Source organism: Lissotriton vulgaris, chromosome 2_1, assembly GCF_964263255.1.
Source record: "Lissotriton vulgaris chromosome 2_1, aLisVul1.2, whole genome shotgun sequence".
NCBI classification, from domain to species: domain Eukaryota; kingdom Metazoa; phylum Chordata; class Amphibia; order Caudata; family Salamandridae; genus Lissotriton; species Lissotriton vulgaris.
The window spans coordinates 51,004,682-51,025,661 of NC_141687.1; the positions used below are offsets into that span (position 1 = coordinate 51,004,682).

A 20,980-nucleotide genomic window follows, 5' to 3' on the forward strand; every position below is an offset into this window, starting at 1 on the left:
CCATTCATGCATTTACAACGAATTTCGTTGTAAATGTATGCGAGGTAAAAGCATATAAAATGTAATGCCATGCATTAAAATGGCATTGCGGAGTCATGGCACTTTCGTAATGAAAGTACGCGGAGTGATATTATGCGGAAAGAAAGTTGCGGAATAATGGGTGTTTACCCGCCCTCGGTAAGTACATTGGTGGCACGGCGGCCCACATCTCCAGCAACATACTCATATTTTTTCACCACCCATTTGAAAAATGCACAGGTCTCTCTCATTGATGGCCAGCACGACATACACTTTTAGACACACCTCCCGCCACAAGTTCTAGGATTGCGAACTTTAGAGCTGGGGAGCTACGTTCAAATCTCGGCATCAGCTCAACATCCTGTGATTCCAGGCAAATTGCTTTGTCTCCCCGTGCCTACCACAAATGAATGTGTTTTTCTGTAATGTAAATTGTGCTCATGCCATGTTGTCGAGTTCGCGCTATATAATATTGCTGGGAAAAATAAAGTAGGGAAACTCGAGTTCACACACTACTGAACGTGCACTCTTAAGTGCATCAGGAGTGCACTGTGAATCAGAGAGTTTCATAAGCCTGTCACAGATAAGAAATGCTATCAAAACAAAATCCTACAAAACAATGTACTATTGGCCGGCAGCAAATCATACCCGGACAACGTCGGGACGGGCTGCTAGTAGCTGTATAATGGAGCTGACAATGGACCTACAAGATGCACTGGACGGCCACTTGCTTGTTTTGAGGGAACTCCCTTTATTGTAAAATGTTGCTAGTGCCCTGTAGCATCTTGTCATCTTCTCATTAAAGTGATTTAAAAAAAACAAAAAACTATCTGAGTGTCTATGCTACATATTGAACTTGCTATTGCTTTGTAAGTAACAATGACAACCATGTAAATAACATGTTGAATGCTGTTGTTCCAGGTGAACGCTCCTTTCCGCATCGAAAGAGAAAACTTGTCGTCATCACACCACCCCGTCTTCGCTTGCAACACGCCTCATTCAGTGGTTCCTGCCAACGGCACACTGAAGGTTGCTTTCTCCTTTCGACCTCAGATAGTCGGTGTAGAAAGTGTGGATTACTTTTTTGTAATCCCCATTGGGGACATCACCAAAACGGTCCTGAAGGTGACTGGGTGGAGTTACGGTAGGTAGCACAAGAGGACTATGTCGAAGGCAGTGAAAAGTTTCTGAGCTAAAATGAGAATGATCGAAGACTCATAACATTTATGTTGGGCTCCAAGTTTTTGAAGAAATTGAATAATGGTTGTTCACAGGCATGACTGTGTTGTCAGAAGGTGGCACTACTAATTGCAACTTCAAGGTATAGGGAACTGGGTTAAATCATGTGTCGTTTGAAGCAATGGCAATCTTTATCGGTGGCTATATGAAGATGGGCATGTGTCTAGTTTTCTAGAATTCTCCAGTCCAAGCTTGTTTCTCTTATCTTCATTATTTCACACCGTAGCACAGTGTCAGCAGAATTGACACAAAGAAGCCTTACCATCCAAACCGAATTAAGGCATGTTGGTAGAGATGGGATGAATTTGCTCTGCCAGTGCCCAACTATTCATTTCTTCAATGGTTTATTAGTAGACCCTTAGAGCAGTATGTTTAAACCTCTGACAATTTCAGTTTGAGCAAATATCTAATTTGAAACAAAGCAAATGGTAGTCTTAGACATGTTCCTCTTAAGGAAGACAGGCATTGTTTCTAGTACCTATATATCACAATTAAAGCAACGCAATGTCTACCTTTTAAAGTATATCAATCATAAACATAGCCCTTACCAAATCTGTATCTTTATAAAAAAACAATGCACCTGAGCCTTTAAAACACAGGCCAAGTGTGTCACCTATATTGAAGCCTCAATCAGTCACCCAAGTGGTCAACGATTTATATAGTGCATAAAAATCCAGGATTAGGGTGACTAAAGGCTGTTGCCTGTTCTAAAACTTGACTGATTGAATTGGGAACACCAGATTGCTATTACAAGGTAAACTCTTTCCTTCCAGTCTTTTTTCTTTTGGTCATAATAGTTCAACACACAGAATTTTGTTTTTGTAGCATGTCTAAACAGATTCCCTGCTCACTCAAATATAGGCAATTCAACTTCGTAGGGTAGAGGATTAATCTAACATCCCTCTTTTTTTCATTAGAGCAGGTACATCATGATGAGTATTTTGTAATACCTCAAAACATGATTCTGTGTGCTATTCTTGGAGTAGTGCACATCACAGTAAAAACATTTATTATATTACTTTTCAGTTTATATCACCTAAGCATAATTCCCAAATTTACTACAGTTTAGTGCAGCGTTTCTTAACCTACCCAGGGTGTCCCCGAAACTTTAGACAGTTAAATAATATTAATACGTTAAGAAAGTATATATAAGTAGGACAGCAAAAAGTAAAATTTAATATTTTCAAATGATTGTAAATGGGAAGGGATTTGAAATTGGAGGCTAAAAATGAAGTTGGTATCCTTAGCGTGACTTGCACAAGTACAGCAAACAGCTTATAGTATGGACAATCTGTGGCCTCAGTTGAAGTGCTGGTAAGTGTTGACCAAAGAAGAATTCATTAGAAGCAAAACAGACAAAGAGATATACGGGAACCTAGCATATGGCTTTGTCTTTTAGAAATAAAACCAAATTGTGAAAAGTTCTAACCTTCCCATTAAAATAAAACTTTGATATTTGTATATCTTTTTTGTGTGAATTAAACAACCTATTTTGTAACTTGCGAAATTGTTTAATGTGTACTTGCTTCTGTTTTTTTTGTATATGTATTGTATTGAGTAGAAATTGCTTAGGCAGTGGTCCTCGGCTTACAGTAGTGATTCAATCGGGGATCACAGAAGTCAAAATGTTTTGGGGGACGGCTGAGTTAATTGATTATCATCAAGCATTGGGGGCTAAATGTAGGTAATAGCAAATTACCGAATAGTAAATACCGAATTTTACCGATTCGGTATTTACTAATCGGTAATTGCTATGTAGGAAAAAAAATCGATAAAAATACCGAATCGGTAAGATTCGGTATTTTTACTGATTCGGTAATTACCGAATCAGTATTTGCCATTGATTCCTATGGGCCTTGAAGCCCATAGGATTCAATAGCAAATACCGATTCAGTAATTACCGAATCAGTAAAAATACAGAATTTCCAAGGGGGACAGGGTGTCACTTTGGCACCCTTTTGTACCCCTGTTTCTGGCTTGTGTGCCATGTGACACACATACATGCCCTTAGGGCATGTCTATGTGCCACATGGCACAGGTGTACATGCACAGATGTGCATGTACACAGAAATTCGTAATTTACCACCCAATAGTATTGGGTGGTAAATAACGAATTTCTAAGGGCCTGTGGCACTATAAACTGTGCCACCTACATATTGAATTACAGAATCGGTATATTTACCGATTCGGTATTTTACCGAATCGGTAAATTTACCGAATCGGTAAATATACTGATTCTGTAATTTTCTAGCCCCCTACATTACAATACCCAAATACCGTTCGGTAACGGCCGAAATCGGCCGTTACCGACCGGTATTTGGGCTCCTACATCTGGCCCCCAATGTTTAAAAGCTCGAGCATGAACTCAATGTTTAATTCTTTTTTTTTTGGAGGCAGCTATGCACTTAATATCTTGCTAAAAATTCAGTTCAAGAGAACATTATATTGTTTCATTTAATTATATTATCGCCAATAGTGCAAGGTGGAGTCCCTATCGCGTGCTTCCACACTCCCTCATTATTTGCCCAATTCCAGAGGTTTCATGAGAGTTGCGCAAAACTTATTAAAATAAATCAAGTACATTTGTTTCTATTCTAAACAGAATCTTAATACAATGTAAATATTGCACTGTTTTGTTTTTTAATTTCTTTTTATTAAACATTGGAAGCAAGCTAGTATTAGCCATAAAACATTCTTACAGTACATGTCCACAAATACAGTTCCTTCACATTGCAGGGTCCACGTCAAATACAATAGATATAAACTTGTCGGAATTGTAGTTCCCACCTCTCATTTTTCCCTATGTTCGGGCGAATCCTCAAACAGCAAACCAATCATCCCTCTGCTGTTATTCCAAGACCCCCAGATCTTAGTCGATTTTTTAGTACAACCTCTCCCTTCATAAATCACTCTTTCAGCCTGCATGCACCAATTCATGTCATCCTCGCACTCTCAAAGTATAGTAACAGTCACCCCACCCCCCTCTCCACTTCCTTGCAATATTACATTTCACCACTATAAATCACAGGGCGATCCAGGTTCTTTTTTATATGTAAAATCATTGTCTTCCCACACCATCGCAGAGAGGCTGTCAGTCGTTTACCACATGGAGTCAACATTTTCCTGTTATCTTATCCCAATATTGCTGAACAGTTGGACAATCTCACCACTGGTGCAAAAAAGTTCCTATCTGACCACAGTTTCTAGGGCAGAGCGAGGAGTCGGAGACACCCATTTTTGCTAATATCGTACTTGTGTAGTATGTTTTCTGCAAAACCTTTAATTGTACAAGGCGGAATCGAGAGCGTATTGCCACCTCCCGGGGGATGCCAGTGCCTCTTACCACTCTTCATCACTCATATCTCCGATATCTTCTACCCCCCTAGCTCATAGTTTCCTCAGGGGATCCGCAATATTATTTAATATCTTCTTATAGGTTAGCGATATTGATTTTTTTGGGTAAATAATCATCTAAATGTCTATCTTCCAGAGGGGAGGAGGCCGGGAGTTCAGTACCCTTGGGTATCACTTTAGAAAGTGCGCTTCATACCTGTAAATATCAAAAAGTTTCCCCATCTCCCATTTCATGTTCCTTTTGAAGCTGGCTGATGGGAACGATCTCCCCCTTTGCCCATAGGTCCCCAACCTTGGGGAGTCCAATGAGGTCCCATTTATCAAACCCAGGGTGCTTAGCCAGTAGCCCCAGCTGTGCTGATTCCAGTAGAGGGGTAGCTAATGTTATCTTATTTTTCCACCCCAGAGCGGTTGTTGCAGTGTGCCATAATGTGAGTGTTGTTGATATTGGCATATGTTGCGGCAGATTGCCTCGCCCACCGTATATCGTTCTTAGGTAATTTTCTGAGGGCATGTTCTATCTGTCCAGTCTATATGCTCGGTCCGTTCGTGGCCAGTGGACCCAGTGATTCATCACTCCAAGTTGGACCGCCCAATAATAATATTGGATTGCAAGGAGGGTCGTCCCACCCATCGTACCAACTTTTTGTGAGCTTAGTTAGTGCTATACAGAGGATACCACTATCCCAAAGGAGTGTACGAATTTCACCATCGATCACCTGAAAATACTTTGGTGGAACCGGAAGGGAGTGTTCTGTAGCACATAAATAAAACGGGGGAATGCAATCATTTTATATAGTGTGGCCTTTCCAAGCAACATGAGAGGCGAAGGAGGGGCCAAGTTACGCTAATAAAAAAACTGGTGGATCCCTTGTGACATAAATCCATAGATATCGAAACCCGTCAGTTACTCTTTGTGCGGCTCAGAGCATAAGACGTATATGAGCGACTTGTCCCAGTTAATAGAATAACCTGAATATTTTTGGAAGAGGTTAATTATATGCTGTGCTCTAGAAGGAATATGGGTTGGCCAGGTACAATAGTATGTTGTCTGCATTCAAGGAGATTCGGTCTTCCCACTCCTCTGTCCATTTGAGTCCTCTAAGGAGCGAATCTCCCCGGATCCATGTCGCTAACGGTTCCAGCACCAGAAGGAATATTAACGGTGAGAGCGGGCATCCCTATTGTGTCCCTCTTTGAAGCTCGAAGGTCTTGGACCTACCTCCATTCACTGCAACCTCTGCAAGGGGCTCTGCATAAAGAAGTTTGACCTATGATGCAAATATCTCTCCAAACTCCAAACTCTCCAAGACTGCGAATAAGAAAGGCCATTTGATCACGTCAAACGCTTTTTGGGCATCTAGCATTACTATTACTGCTTCTTCGTCAACATTTCGGGCTCTGCCTAACACTTCGTGGAGGTGCCGCAAGTTGAGCATGGTGTTCCTACCTGGCATAAAGCCAGATTGGTCCGGGTGAATCAACTTATTCAGCAGGGGAGTCAATCTCATAGCAAGGATTTTGGCAAGGATCTTCATTTCTGCATTGAGCAAAGAGATGGGCTGGTATGAGCCACAGTTTTCAGGGGTTTTCCTGCTTTTTTGTATCACGTCAATATTGGCGAGTCTCAGACTCTCAGGCATGGTACCAAGCTCCACACTTTCTGTGTACATCTTCACCAAATTTGGAGCTATTGTGGATGCCATCAGTTTATACAATTCTAGAGGTAGGCCACTTTGTCCCATTGCCTTCCCTGACTGTAAAGCCCCCATTGCCTGTACTACCTCTCTCTCAGTTAAATTCACCTCCATAAGTTCCCTCTCTAATACAACAAAATGAACCTACAGCGGACTCTACGCTGAGCACATCAATCATAAAGTCCCTTTTTAAGTGAAGTCCTGTGGCAGCCCACCACGGGACCTGATGCAGCTCGGTCCCACTGGAAATCCAGAGACAAAATTCAATGCAAAGGTGGAGGCAGCCCTAGGGATGAAGTCACAAACTTGTCACTTTATTTCAAATAGTTTTTTATTTTTCTTCATAAAAACAACTCGACAACAGCCAGCGTGTTTCGTTCCTGTAAAAGGAACTTCCTCAGGGCAAGAAACAAAGTGTATGAATACATTCGTAGAGTGGATGCAGAATACTGGCCTTGGACGTTGTAGTCCCAATGCTTTTTTATTTTTCCTTTATTCCTTCTTATTCTTCAAAAACCAATTTAATGAAAATTATTTTCTTAAAACTGTACAAAGGCGTGGTTAGACAGGGAGAGTATATCAGCCTTGGTCAAACCGTCGTACCGTTGGAAAACATCAGTCTGCCGTAATATTGCAGAAAATGTAGCTAAAAATCCGTAGTCCCGCAGAGGATAGTACAACTTATACCCGGCCCTTAGGGGTCAATTTCGATGGTTAAGGCGCAATATCGTTTCTTCTAGACAGATAATTATGCTACAGCAGGCCACATCACATAAAAGTCCGTACTGTGTGTCCTGACGTCAAAAACCACAGAAGATCATGTTAAATCTCAGAGACATGCAATCGGTTTGACGCGCAGAGTCACTGCGTCATTATTCGACGTTCCATCGCTGTTTCATTTAAGGAGGGTAATTTGAGGGTGGCCAGAAGTTCCTGGGCCTCTGGGTGGACGACCCTGCTGGTGTGTATAATTGGCTATAATATGCTGCAAAGGCCTCTGCTATATCTTGACTATCTCTACATAGCTTTCCGTTGTTTGATGTAACCTCAAAGACCCTTCTGTTGGCCTATTCCCGTTTATCTAGACGTGCTAACAGTTTACTAGTTTTATCATCTATTTCATATATTCAGTGTTGGGTTGCTCGATATTGCATTTTCGCCGCTTCTTCAGCGATATCTTTATACTGTTTTTTGTTTGACCAATAACCTATTTCTGGAGAACAGGGGATCCAGTAAGACGAGCTCAGCTTCTATCTTGCTAACCTCTTCTTCGATTGCTAATAATTACTTCTGCTTTTCTTTTTTATGTTTGGCCATGGCCGAAATACCGCATCCCTTAATTACTGTCTTCTACACCTCCCACATTACATGGGCTGACTCCACCGACACCTCATTTTCTTTAAAGTAGTTGGTAGTCGCTTCTAGGTCTTCTTTTAAGCTTGGTATCCTAAAGTTCCACGGGTGAAATGCCGGTAAGTGTTTCCCCCCGGGAGGTGTACCTCCATAACGAGCCATCAGTGGTCCAAGTTTAAATATTGCACTGTTAAAATGTTCTGTACCAGGTACCAACATTATCTATAGATTTACCTAGAGCCATTCACTGCATTGGTTAGAGGTGTCACTGAGGTCTGTATCCTGTCCGCTGATTACCAATTTCCCCTTATAGGCAAAGTGATAGTACAGGGTGTGTAATACAGAAAGCAAGTTCATAAAATAGAAAATTAGATTGCAATTCCCCATTATTCGTCTCTGCATACGTTCTCAGTTATTTTTTGATTGGTCCACTTTACCTGTGACTTCTTTTATCCTAACAGATGCTCCATAACAATTATATCTATTCTTTTAAGATACCCCAACATGTGTAATGCTTCAACTAATATATCGTTCAACTAAAATGTGCTTGCGATCCCAGTGTGCCTGGTCGGGCACCTTACTGGACCTGTGAATGCACATGTTCCTTCATGCAGTAATGCCATCCACCAGTTCATGGGATTTACTTCTTTCTCTTGTCCTTTCTCTTTATAATATGGCAGTTCATTAACCATCATCTGTAGAATCTTTAATGTTCATTTTCTAGGTGTTTCTTGGTGTCAAAATGTCCATAATAAATGAAAGATCAAGTCCTAGCCATGACTATTAGAGGTTGATTTACATTTCCCTATATCTTCTTTTATAGGCCCATCTGTGTCCTTGCAGAGTAACCTTGTGAACTTTGGCCTGATCAACGTGGGAGAGCAGGCGCAGCGCATTCTGGAGATCCGCAATGAGGTTGATGTCCCAGCCCATTACGTGTTTGATGTTGATGCCAATGAAAGCGTCTTCTCCTTTGACCCGCCCTGCGGCGTTCTTGCTGGAAACAGCTCACAGATCCTGAAGGTCCTCTTTTGCCCCACTCACACAATCGCTCACTACCGAAGAGTGGCCTGCCTTATCCATCACCAGGTAAGATCTAAATCAGCTTAGAGATATGGTGCTCAGTTTGACTCCAGGGGCTAGACACACTTTCTTACTGTTCCCAGTGTGTGTCAGGAGGCTAGGGCAGCTTTAGCATTTAATTGACACAGTTCAAACGTAGCTCAACTGAGCACCTGAGCACTTGACATCGAACCTTATTTTACTGTAGCAGGGGCAGCTATAAAATGAAGAACTTCCATAAAACGGATCACTGACATAATATCGCCAGTCAAAATATCGAGGTACCAGAATATCGTGGTCAAAATGTCGATGGACAAAATATTGACTTCCTATCTTCATACAGGTAAGTACCAAAGTCAAAGTCAAAAACTACTTTATTCGATTTTGATTTTAAAAACCATACAAGCACAATAAAAAACAGATCATATTATAAAAATATTTTTTCCATAAAAAACATTGTCTTAATTTATGTAAGTACAATGAAAGTGGAAATTAAATGCATTAAAAGAATTTACAGTGACTTGGAGGATTGTTATAAATCAGTTCATTGTGATCCTATATCTGATTATAACTTTTAAGAACGACGACAAAAGGAACATAGTCAGTTCATCCTCCAGCATTTGTAATCTCAACAGTACTGTTCTACATTGTTTCAATCCCCATTTTTTCATCATAGGAATTAAAAATCTTCTCCTTGGCAGGGTATAAAATTTACAAAAAAGTATGCAGTGTAACACTGATTGAGCAGAAGTATCATTGCATGGACATAATGTCAAATTTTTAGACCAGGAATTTACTTCTGGGAATGTGACCAGTCTAAAAAAAGTCCCCCCACGAAACCGTGTAAGTATCATGCAAGAATAACAACTTTGCATCTGAATCAAGTATGGCTGAATCCCCTGACCTTGGAGCATCAAAATGTAAGACTGAGGTCTTACATTTCTTTATCAACCAGCGTTTATTTTCTAAGAAAAGTAGACAAATTTCTTTCAGCTACTTTCTTGAAACAGTCTCTAAGCAACTTGGGGAGTCAAAGTATTCTGGGTATCCAATGTTATAAAATAATTTCTTTACATACGTAATCCAGGAGATTCTTGACACCCCCTGGAGATTAAGACAGTCCTTAATTATATCTCTATTTAGACCTGTCTCCTCAGTAGACCATACCTTATGCCATAGAAGAAGCGGGGTTAACTTTGATGAGATCCGATATGTAATGCAAACCCAGTTCCTTGTGGCATACATTAGTAGAAGTGGACCCTGGGGCGGCTCGCAGATAATGGAGAAATGTATTCTCACAGAGTTGTATATTGTGCGTTTCTGCTATTCCCCAAATCCCTGCCCCGTATGTCGCTGTGGAAACACATTTAGATTTATTTATGTCCACAAGCACTGGTGCAGGTCGTCCACCCAACTTATTAGCAACATTTCGGACGGCCCCTATTACTCGCGAGAAGGCCAGTTTTCTCGCCTGAGCCGCCGAAGACCAGGTGCCTCTTTTCTCAAAGTTAATTCCCAAATACGAAAATGTATCAATTGTATCTATTTTTGTATTTGAGAGAAAGATTTTACATGTAGAAGTTTTATTACTAGTACAGCACATAGTGAATGTTTTGCTTATGTTTATTTTTATACCTCTATCATTCATATAGTTAGAGAAATTAGTAAGCGATCTTTGGAGACCAACTTGGGTCCGTGCCATAATTACTGCATCATCTGCATATAATATAATAAAATGGGGACTGGGGTATTCCTGATTTGAGGGTAGTCCTGCTTGTCCTGAGTAAGATGGGAAGCTACACTGTTTATGTATAAATTAAACAGGAATGGTGCGAGTATGCATCCTTGTCTGACTCCTTTGTTTATGCCAAACTTGGAGGTACACTCGCCCTGATTCCCAAACCTTATCCTCGCCCCAGCCCCCCAATATAACTCCTTAATGAATGTCAGCAGATTTGGTTCCACGCCAATTTGCAGCAGTATGGTCCAGAGTTTGTCGTGGTTTAAACAGTCAAAGGCCGAACTTAGATCGTCAAATGTTAAAAATAATTTTTCCTTTTTAGCTGCTACATACTTTGCTATAATCAGCGCTAAGTTCAAGCCTTGTTCTGTCGTACCAAGTCCTGCCCTGAACCCATATTGGAACTGTGAAAGTATGCCATTTTCTTCTACCCAAAGCTGTAATTTAATATGACCCTCACGGCAACTTTCATGAGTGAGTCCAATAAAGATATTGGACGGTAGCATTTTGGTTCATTTCGGTCACCTTTTTTAAAGATGGGGATCACAATGGCCTCTTGCCAGGTGGAAAAGAACCTATATTTGTTGCAGCTATTCAGGACATTTGTTAAAAGTGGGGCCCATAGTTCGGTATTAAATTTATATATCCACTGGCACCCCATCTGGTCCTGGGGCTTTCCCTGCAGCGCTATCATTAATGGCAGTTTGGACTTCCGCCAGTGAGAATTCGATGTTCATTGGAAAAGATGCCTGGGGCACAGTTTCGTCTCCTCCAATTGCATCCAATCTCACACTCTCAGTTGGGCCATCTGCCTGGTAAAGATCTTTAAAATATTTGACCCATCTATCTTCCGTGATTGCCACTTCTATTGTGTCAATTACCCTATCGGCAAAAAACGGGGCGTTTACAGCCTTCCAAAAACCAGTGTTATCCTTAGTTAGGCAGGCTTGATGTAGCGCCTACCAGGCTTCCTGTTTCAGCTGGCTCTTACGGTTTTTAACTGCACGTTGATAGGCAGTTCTGGCGAGTCTTACTTCAACCCTACTTCTCGGCTCACTTTTTAACACCATCAGTAAGTGAGCATGGGCCTTGCTACAGTCCCTGTCAAACCATCCCTGCGTCTTGATTTTACCTTGTTTCTGGGTCCCTGTGAGGAGTTTACGTATTTCCTCAGAAATTCTCAGTAACTAGGGCATATTCACCAGTCACAGTTAGACATGTTTCAAATTCCTTATATTTGTTTTTGACAAGGGTTTCAAAAAAGGCCGTAGGCTCTACTTTATTCCACTTTATAGCATATCCATTCATCTTTGCGTGGCTTAATTTGTAGCTATATAGGTTTTCTGTAATATTAGTTGTTTTTTTACTCCCAGCAAGAGAAAAGGATAGGCTATTTGGAAGGTGGTCGCTCATTGCGATGTCACATGTTTTAAAGTAAGGACGTAACAGGAATTTCGGTTAGATATAAGAGCGAAAACAATTACTGATTTGCATCCCCTCCCAAAGAATGTTGGCTCAAAAGGAACCGGAGGAGAGCATAATTCATTTGCGAAGCCCAAGTCTAATTGGAAGATCAAATCATTGAGATAATTGTCCAAGTTCGTGTGGGAGAAGTGTACTCAGAGTTCGTCTCTAGCTACACCCAAACCAAAAATGCCCAGGTGGCTATGTGGGTATAGAAGACAGTTGAATTCGCCCACCCTTATGACGCATATGTCCCCAGACTGTTTTTCTTCAATGTTCCTAAGTGTTTGGCATAAGTCTTCTAATACCTTACTTATTTCCATTTTTGGAATGTTGTTGTAGAAGTTTATTAGAACTATTTTCTGGTTATGAATGGTTCAGGACAAGTTCCTAAAACTCTTGCTGGTCAATCAAGATATGATATGCGAAGATATAGACGTTGGTATTGTTTCTGATCATTGAGAAAGAAACGTTGTAACCATTGCTGTTAGGCGAAAATACATATATAACCCCTCTGGATTGGGTGTGGATTAGGTAGGCGCCTGGGACACGGACTGTTAGGCGGGTGCGTCCTGCAGTCGTGACTTCTTGTGTGTCTTGTGTTTCGCCTAACAGCAATGTTTACAACGTTTCTTTCTTGTGCTGAACCATTCATCCTTTCACGATCCAGAGCCCTGTCGGGTTGGAATTATCACCGACTGAGCGACCTTCGGATCCCTTCCAATCTTGTACAGCCCTGAAGAGTCGTAGGCAGACTGTGCCATACACGACGAAACACGTGTCGGCTGGTTCTTCATGTGTCTGAACATTAAAGACACCTCACACCAAGGACAAACCTGTTATTATTCTTAATTAATACTACTGCAAATGTATTTTCCATGCCTTTGTCTCCCTTACTGCATTTGATTTATGTTTGAAATTCATTTAACCCATTTTAGAGTGTGCATGGGCTTTCTGTTTTAGTGGTCTCGGGGCACTTGGTAATTGAAGTCCCAATGCTTCCTCAAACCCTCGTTGTAGACACGCCCAAAGTGAGCAAAACAACCGCTGCGAGCATTGTACCAAAATATTGATACCAAAATATCGTTGTTAAAAATATAGTTGTATAAAATATAAATTTTTTTAAATGTCTTTTAATAATATAAATTAATTGAATTATAAATATAATTAAAGAAAACATAGTTAGAATTATTTAAAAAATAAATAAAATTAATAAATGTAATGAAAAAATATTAAACATGCATAATTATTTTTTATATATACATTAACTGAATAACATTAATAAATAACTATTAAATATAATTGTAAAATGTTAAAAACATCAGTAAAATTATAATTACATATATATCTGAATAAACCTGTAATACAAATATAAAAATACATTTTATATGTAAAATATTAAATAATAACAATAATAAAAATTAAACAAAATCACACTACAATAATTATAACAGTAGGGAAAACGTTGCATAGCGTAGGGTATAAAATTACTATTTCCACTCCAACAAGTGTAACAGGAGGGAAAATGTTGCATAGTGGGAGTGTAGAATTTACTATTCCTACTCCAGGAAGTGCAACAGTAGGGAAAGTGTTGGATAGCGTGTGGAAATAATTTACTATTCCCACTCCACTGACTGCAACAGTAGGGAAAGTGTTGGATAGCAGGAGTGTAAAAATTACTATTCCCATTCTGGTGGGTGCAACAGTAGAGAAACTGTTGAATAGCGGGTGGGTAAAAATTACTATTCCCACTTCAGCGAATGCAACATTTGGGAAAGTGTTGGATTGCGTGTGGGAATAATTTACTATTCCCACTCCACTGAGTGCAACAGTAGGGAAAGGGTTTGATAGTGGGAGTGTAAAAATTATTATTCCCACTCCAGTGAGTGCAACAGTAGGGAAAGTGTTGGATAGCGGGAGGGTAAAAATTACTATTCCCACTTCACTGAGTGCAACAGTAGGGAAAGTGTTGGAAAGCGGGTGGGTAAAAATTACTATTCCCACTCGAGCGAATGCAACAGTTGGGAAAGTGTTGGATAGTGGGTGGGAATAATTTACTATTCCCACTCCACCAAGTATAACAGTAGGGAAACTGTCAGATAGCATAGGGGATTCATTTAGTATTCCCACTCTTGCAATATAATTAACATTAATTAACAATTATTTAAAAAAAAATTACCTCCCATCATATTCCCTTATAAACGTCACAACCAATATTGTTAAATATTAATCAATTACCATAAATAATTATCAATGGATTAACTAATAACAATTAACAATAAAATTAATAACCATGAAATATAAATTCAGTCACACAATTAACCCTATAAAATAACTTTAAATAAATATTATATAAAACATATTACAAATTTTTATAAAAATTAAATTACTTCCCACCCTACCCCCTAGCAACCCTCAACGTTTTCTTAAAACAATTAACATAATTACCAATATATTATTAATTATTAGTAATCAATTTATAATTAATTAGTAATTAATTAACACAATTAACCATACAAATTATTAAATACAAAAAATATGAATTAATTAACATATTAATTAATTAATTTAAATTAAATTACTTCCCACCCTATTCCCCTACAAACCCACAACCCACTACAGAATAAAATTACACAAAAATTGATTAACATATAATTAATTCATTAAAACAATATTTAATTAATATATTATAATTAATTTACTTCCCACCCTATTCCCCTATGAACCCACAACCTGCTATGGAACTAAAATACGCTAAATGTAAATGTACAGGAATTTATATAGCGCAAATCACCAACCGGTTTCTAAGCTTGCTTAGGGAACCCGTCCTGATATTCCCCTGTGAGATAACCCCAGCAGGGTATCCGCAAGGTGAAAGCCAGGCATCCCGCCGCGAGGGGCCGTTGTGGAGATTAAGCATGCTATTGCCTAGAGTCGCAGAGTGTGAACCCGTGAATCGAGTAGGCACCGGAGCGAGAATTGTCGAGTCCATGGACATTTTCCAACTCAAGACCCCGCCAAGCCGGGAATTGAACCCTGGTCCCGGGCTGACCTCTGCTTCCAGGTCTGCCTCCTAAAATTCATTACTTTAAAAAAATTCAAACATAGATTACAAAAATAATATATACTTTCAACACAAATACTAACGCTAAAAACACAAAAAAAATTGATATTTTTAACAGTGACATTATGACTAACAATATTATTAACTTCGATATTATTAACAATATTTCTTAGCTGCATATCGATATTCTTCACCACTATATTTTTGAAAGTCGGTATTGTGTCCTCTCGATATTTAAAACTCAATATTGTGGCATCTCGATATTTTACATTTTAAATTTTGACTGTTTACCCCATAAAAAAAGCTTGCTTTGTGGGGTTTGGTAGATCAGATTATCCGAAAGAAGATTAGCCTAGACAGCACAAATATATATTTTTTTTAAATGAGTTTTGCTTTTTTCTTATGTATCTTTCAAATTCTTACAATTTTTGCACAGAAAGATGAAGTGATTGCTTAGAACTGCATCCTTATTGATCAGCTATAGATTCCAAGATTAGAACCTAGAAATGCACATTCCAATATCAGCAACTTTGAGACTAGACAACACTGGTTCTGGAGCCAGGAACCTAAGGTTTCAATCTTTACTTTCATCCTTCTACCTAAGGAAATTACTTTATCGTCTAGTGCCACAGGTAATATATTTACCAAAAACAGTAATAACGACGAGTGATTCAGCTTCTAATGAGTGCTGTACAAAATTGTTAATTGGTTTAGTTCAGAAAAAAACGAATGTTCTCATTATGAATATTGCAAAATGTGGTGTGGTGATACCAGTGGGTTGGAGTCTATGATTTACCTGATATCCCAGCTCCAAATTCCTGCATCCCAGAATGGGACATTATCACACAGACCCAGACATACTGCATCCTTTACAGTGTGTTTTTACCCATTCCAGGGAGGAAAGCACTGACCTTTTCCACCTGCTCTGAGCAGGCAGAAACTGTCAGTGGGAAGGCCAGAGGAGGTGGGGGTGGGGCAGGTTGGGTGACGGGGGATAGGGGGCAGGGTGGGGATGCAGGTGTCAGACTGAGCAGTTATTCTGCCTGCAGCCCCTCCACTGCTGCCATGTGTTCTATTGTATTGTATTCTAAATGCATTCAAATAGTGCTTACTACCCCTGAGAAGGCATTGCAGTGCTTTGCGCGGTTTAGCACACTGCTTCGGAAACCAAGGTAACTGGTTAGGCCAGTGTAATTGATTATTGGAGTTTCTTGGGATTCGTTGTATGTGCTTAGGCAAACCATCCCATGCGTTTACTCCAGCTTCTGTGTGGTAGAGTAAATTAATAGGAGTTAGGTGTGATAATTGTTGGGGAAAAGGGGCAGAAGTGAGTTCATTTATGTGTTTGGTGGGGTGAATAGATGAGCTAGAGGAGTTTAGGTCGTTTTAGGTTGCAGGGTATCACTTTCCAAATAAGGAGAGGTTATGATCTTTGAAATTATTTGTGGCCAGTTTGCTATAATACACTTTCTGATAGATACATCTGCCGTGTGGATTCCTCACCTTGTGAATATCCCCTGCGTCAGCAACATTTGGAAATTCTTTTGTAGCTTCGCGCCGACGTGGACCCGGACGTCATAGAGGCACGACATCGCTCGCGACTCCGCTGACGTCAACGACGCCTATAATAGGCCCACGCCGGCGTAATGACATAAGTTCCCTTTTTTCCGCGTCGTCGACGCTAACGGTTTTCTGGGATCGTCTGTAGCCTTAGCTGTAACTTTGTTACTTGCTATTTGTTTCTAGTCTCTTGTCTTCTCTTTCTTTCGACATGTCTTCGAAGAAGACCGGGTTTAAGGCCTGCGGAAAATGTAACAAGGTGATGTCCATCACAGATCTGCATGAATGCTGTTTGTGGTGTCTGAGCTCCGACCACGACGTCGAGGACTGTCAATCCTGCAGGAAGATGAAACCAAAGGCCCTCCGGGAAAGGGAAGCAAAACTTCTGGTTGCCAAGTTTAAAGAAGTAAAAGAAAAGAAGAAATCAAGATCGCAGACTCAACGCTCGAAGTCAAGGTCTCGCTCGAGGTCACGATCGGATTCGTCCTCAGCCCATGCTTCAAGGTCTTCGAGGAAGAAGTATAACAAGAGAACCCATGAATCCCGACATCGGTCGAGAAAGGAGTCGGTTTCCAAGCCGAAGTCGCAGGTGAAGCTGGTCGAGAAGGTGTTTTCTTCGGCTTCGGAGGAACAGGATGCCGAGGCTGAGGCGTCGCATGCAAATTCACAGAGTTCGCCGAAGCAGAAAGCTGTTCCATCTCCGGACCCATCCCATCCTTCAGGTCGGGAGGATGAAGGTGAGGAGGAGGTGGTTGGAGAGGGAGAGGCTCCGCTGCCCGATGGTCTGACGACTCCGGTGCACCAGCCTGAAGAGGAGGTCGACGTCACATCGACTCCGCACCCTCAAGATCCGCCTGGGGGTTCGTATCCAGCCTTCCCAGGTCCAGGTTAGGATCCTTCGCATTTTCTGAATGCGATGTTCGGAATTTATTCAAGGGCTATGTATCCCTCTGGGGCTCCTGCTGGTCCTATGGGTCCGATGGTATATGGTCTAGGTGTTCCTCAATCCTATGCACCTGCGCCCTTTATGCCCTTTATGCCGGCTCCGACGCCGCATTGGCATTATCCGAATCTGGTGAGGCCTTCTACCCCGAAGCCATCGACGCCGAGGTCGACGTCTCCGATTCCGTCGACGCCAGTCCCTTCATCTTTGAACCCGAACCCTGATCGACGTCGTTGATCTCTTCTTCGTCCGACGTCGGGTTCGACTCCAGCACCGGCTCCGTCGGAGTCGGTTGCGGATCCGTCGGCTTCGATTGTGAAGCGAAGATCAAGGCGTGAGGCTCAGAGGTTGATGGAGGAGGAAAGATATCGTGAGGAGAATCTGGAGGAAGGCGAACTACAGGATTCTGAGGATCCTTTTGAGGACCTTTCTGTTGCTAGTGGCCTGGAGCTGTCACCTGATTGGGACCTTGTTTCGGTTTCTGATGAACCCTCAAGGGATGTGACGCCTTATCATGTAGTGATAAAGAAGGCTGCGGGCTTGTTGAACATTGCTCTTCCAACTGCAGAATTTAAATCTAATCTGCTCACGGAGGTCCTTCATTCACCTTCCTCAGTGTCTGAACCATTGTTGCCTTTTAATGATGCCTTAAAGGATCCAATTTTGGAGATTTGGAAAAAACCTGTTTCGGCTCCTGCTGTGTCTAGGGCAGTAGCTAGAAGATATAGGACAGCTCCTGAAGACCCGGAGTTTTTATCCTCTCATCCTTTACCAGAGAGTTTGGTGGTGAAGGCTGCATGTTCCAAAAGATCTACGGGTGCTTTTCCGCAGGTCCCAGCGGATAAGGAGTCGAGAAAGCAGGATCAGGCTGCTAAGAAGGTTATCTCTTCTGCCAGTATGACTTTGAAATCCACGAATTCTACCTGCTTGATGGGGCGTTACATCCACACTCTTATGGACACTGTGAAGCAGTTGGTGCCCAAGGTGCCTGAGGAGAGTAGGAAAGACTTCCAGGAGGTAATCTCTGATACTCAAGCTGCAGCAAGGCAGGTTATTCAAAGTGGATTGGACACGGCAGACTCTGTTGCTAGGGTCATGGGTTCTTCCGTAGCCACAAGAAGAGCTGCATGGCTGAAGTCAAGTGAGTTTTCCACAGATGTCCAGGCGGCATTGATGGATCTTCCATTTGACGGGTCTGGATTGTTTGGGAAAAAAGCGGACACTGCCTTGGAACGCTTTAAAGACAGCAGGGCGACTGCGAAGTCGTTGGGCCTTCAGTCCAGGGGCACTTTTGGTAGACGTTCAAGAGGATTTGGCAGATCTTCTTTTCGAGCCTATAAGTCAACCCAGCAGCAGCCGCAGCAGCAGCAAAACACGCTGTGTAGATCTTATAGGGGCAAGCAGAGGTCCCGGTCTCGGGGCCGTAACGCTTCCTCCTCCTCCTCCTCTTCCCCTTCCCAGCCCCCAGCCTCCGCAGCAAAGCAGCCCTAGATCCGCCATTCCGGCTCATGTGGGCCCAGTGGGGGGCCGGCTTACCCATTTTCTTCAAGATTGGGAATTGATAACATCGGATCTTTGGGCTCTCAATCTTGTAGAGAATGGGTATGCGCTTCCTTTTCGGGAGTTTCCCCCAAATTATCCTCCTTGCCAGGGTTATTGTTCGGAGGACCACCTGCTTCTCCTGCAGGAAGAAGTCCTGGCTCTGTTTCAAAAAGGTGCAATAGAGGTGGTTCCGGAGCAGGAGAGGGGTCAGGGTTGCTACTCCCGGTATTTCCTGATCCCCAAGAAGGATGGCAGGCTTCGGCCAATTCTGGATCTCAGGATCTTGAACCTTTACCTGAAACAGGAGAAGTTCAAGATGCTCACCCTTGCTCAGGTTCTTCAAGCGCTGCTGGAAGAAGACTGGATGGTGTCGCTCGACTTGCAGGATGTCCCAATCCTGAAGTCGCACAGAAAGTATCTCCGTTTCACGGTTGGGTCGCAGCACTACCAGTTTGCGGTCCTTCCTTTTGGTCTTACTACTGCGCCTCGAGTCTTTACCAAGGTGATGGCTGTGGTGGCAGCACATCTCAGAAGGTCAGGGATACCTGTATTCCCGTATCTGGACGACTGGCTGATCAAAGCGGAGTCGTCGGAGAGAGTGCTCCATCATCTGCAGGAGACAACCCAGTTGTTGTACTGGTTGGGTTTTTCGATAAATGTACCCAAGTCTCACCTGGTGCCCTCCCAGCGCAACCTGTTCATAGGTGCGGTACTGGCACTACTGTATGTCGTGCATTCCCTCCTCCTCAAAGGATTCGTGAGATACAGGAAATGATTCCTTTGTTCTTCAATGGAGCGGTCGTTCCAGTCCTGAAGGTCCTTCGCCTGCTCGGTCTGATGGCTTCTTGCATTCTATTGGTCAACTATGCACGCTGGCACATGAGGGAACTCCAGTGGTGCCTCCGCAGGCAGTGGTATCAGCACAACGGAGATCTCAGGGAGTCAGTGAGGATCTCCAGAGAAGCTGCAGCGGATCTATCTTGGTGGAGCGTGGAAGGCAATCTGTTGCAAGGAAAGCCATTTCAACTTCCTCCATCGGTGGCCATGGTAATAACGGATGCATCCACTCTAGGGTGGGGTGCTCATCTGGGGGATCTGGAGGTCAAGGGTCTTTGGTCTCCAGAGGAAAGGTTGCTTCATATCAACCTTCTAGAGTTGCGGGCGATACGTCTGGCGCTCAAGGCCTTCCTCCCTTCCCTTCGCGGTTGGTCGGTTCAGGTCCTTACGGACAACACGGCCGCGATGTGGTACATCAACAAGCAGGGAGGAGTAGGGTCGCAGTGTCTCTGCAGAGAGGCTCTGCGTCTCTGGTCCTGGGTTCAGGACCATCAGATTTGTCTGATGGCGAATCATCTGGCCGGGGTACAGAACATTCGTGCAGACAGTCTCAGTCGGCAGTTTTCGGCCGATCACGAGTGGAGACTTCATCCGGGGGTGGTTCGTCACGTCTTTCGGACGTGGGGGACTCCTCAGTTGGACCTGTTCGCCACTCTGGAGAATGCTCACTGCCCGTTATTCTGCAGTCTCCAGTATCCGATGCAAGGGGCCTTGGGGGACGCGTTTCAGTTGAGTTGGGAAGGACGACTCCTTTACGCGTTTCCTCCCATACCTTTGATTCCTCCGGTTCTGAGGAAGATTCGCCAAGACCGGGCCCAAGTCATATTGATTGCCCCGGATTGGCCAAGAAGGGTGTGGTACTCAGACCTTCTCCACCTCTCCTCTCACCCGCCGCTCCATCTCCCTTTCAGGGCAGATCTCCTCTCCCAGATGGAGGGGCAGGTTCTACACCCCCACCTCCAGACCTTACACCTTCATGCCTGGAGATTGAACGGGGCAACCTGAGTTCTTTTTCTCTCCCGCCTGACGTGGTAGATGTCATCTTGTCAGCCAGGCGTGACTCCACTAAGTACATTTATTCATATAGGTGGTCTAAATTTATCACT

At 42.5% G+C, this 20,980-nt stretch overlaps 1 protein-coding gene across 1 annotated transcript in view; it reads left to right on the forward strand.

Annotated features, from left to right (window-relative positions):
* CFAP65 (cilia and flagella associated protein 65) overlaps window positions 1–20,980 on the forward strand; it is a 464,473-nt gene that overhangs the window by 135,564 nt on the left and 307,929 nt on the right. Inside the window, exons 8-9 of the mRNA XM_086954439.1 lie at window positions 940–1,162; window positions 8,485–8,750. Coding sequence (XP_086810565.1) covers window positions 940–1,162; window positions 8,485–8,750 — 489 coding nt within the window. The remainder of the gene's footprint in view (window positions 1–939; window positions 1,163–8,484; window positions 8,751–20,980) is intronic.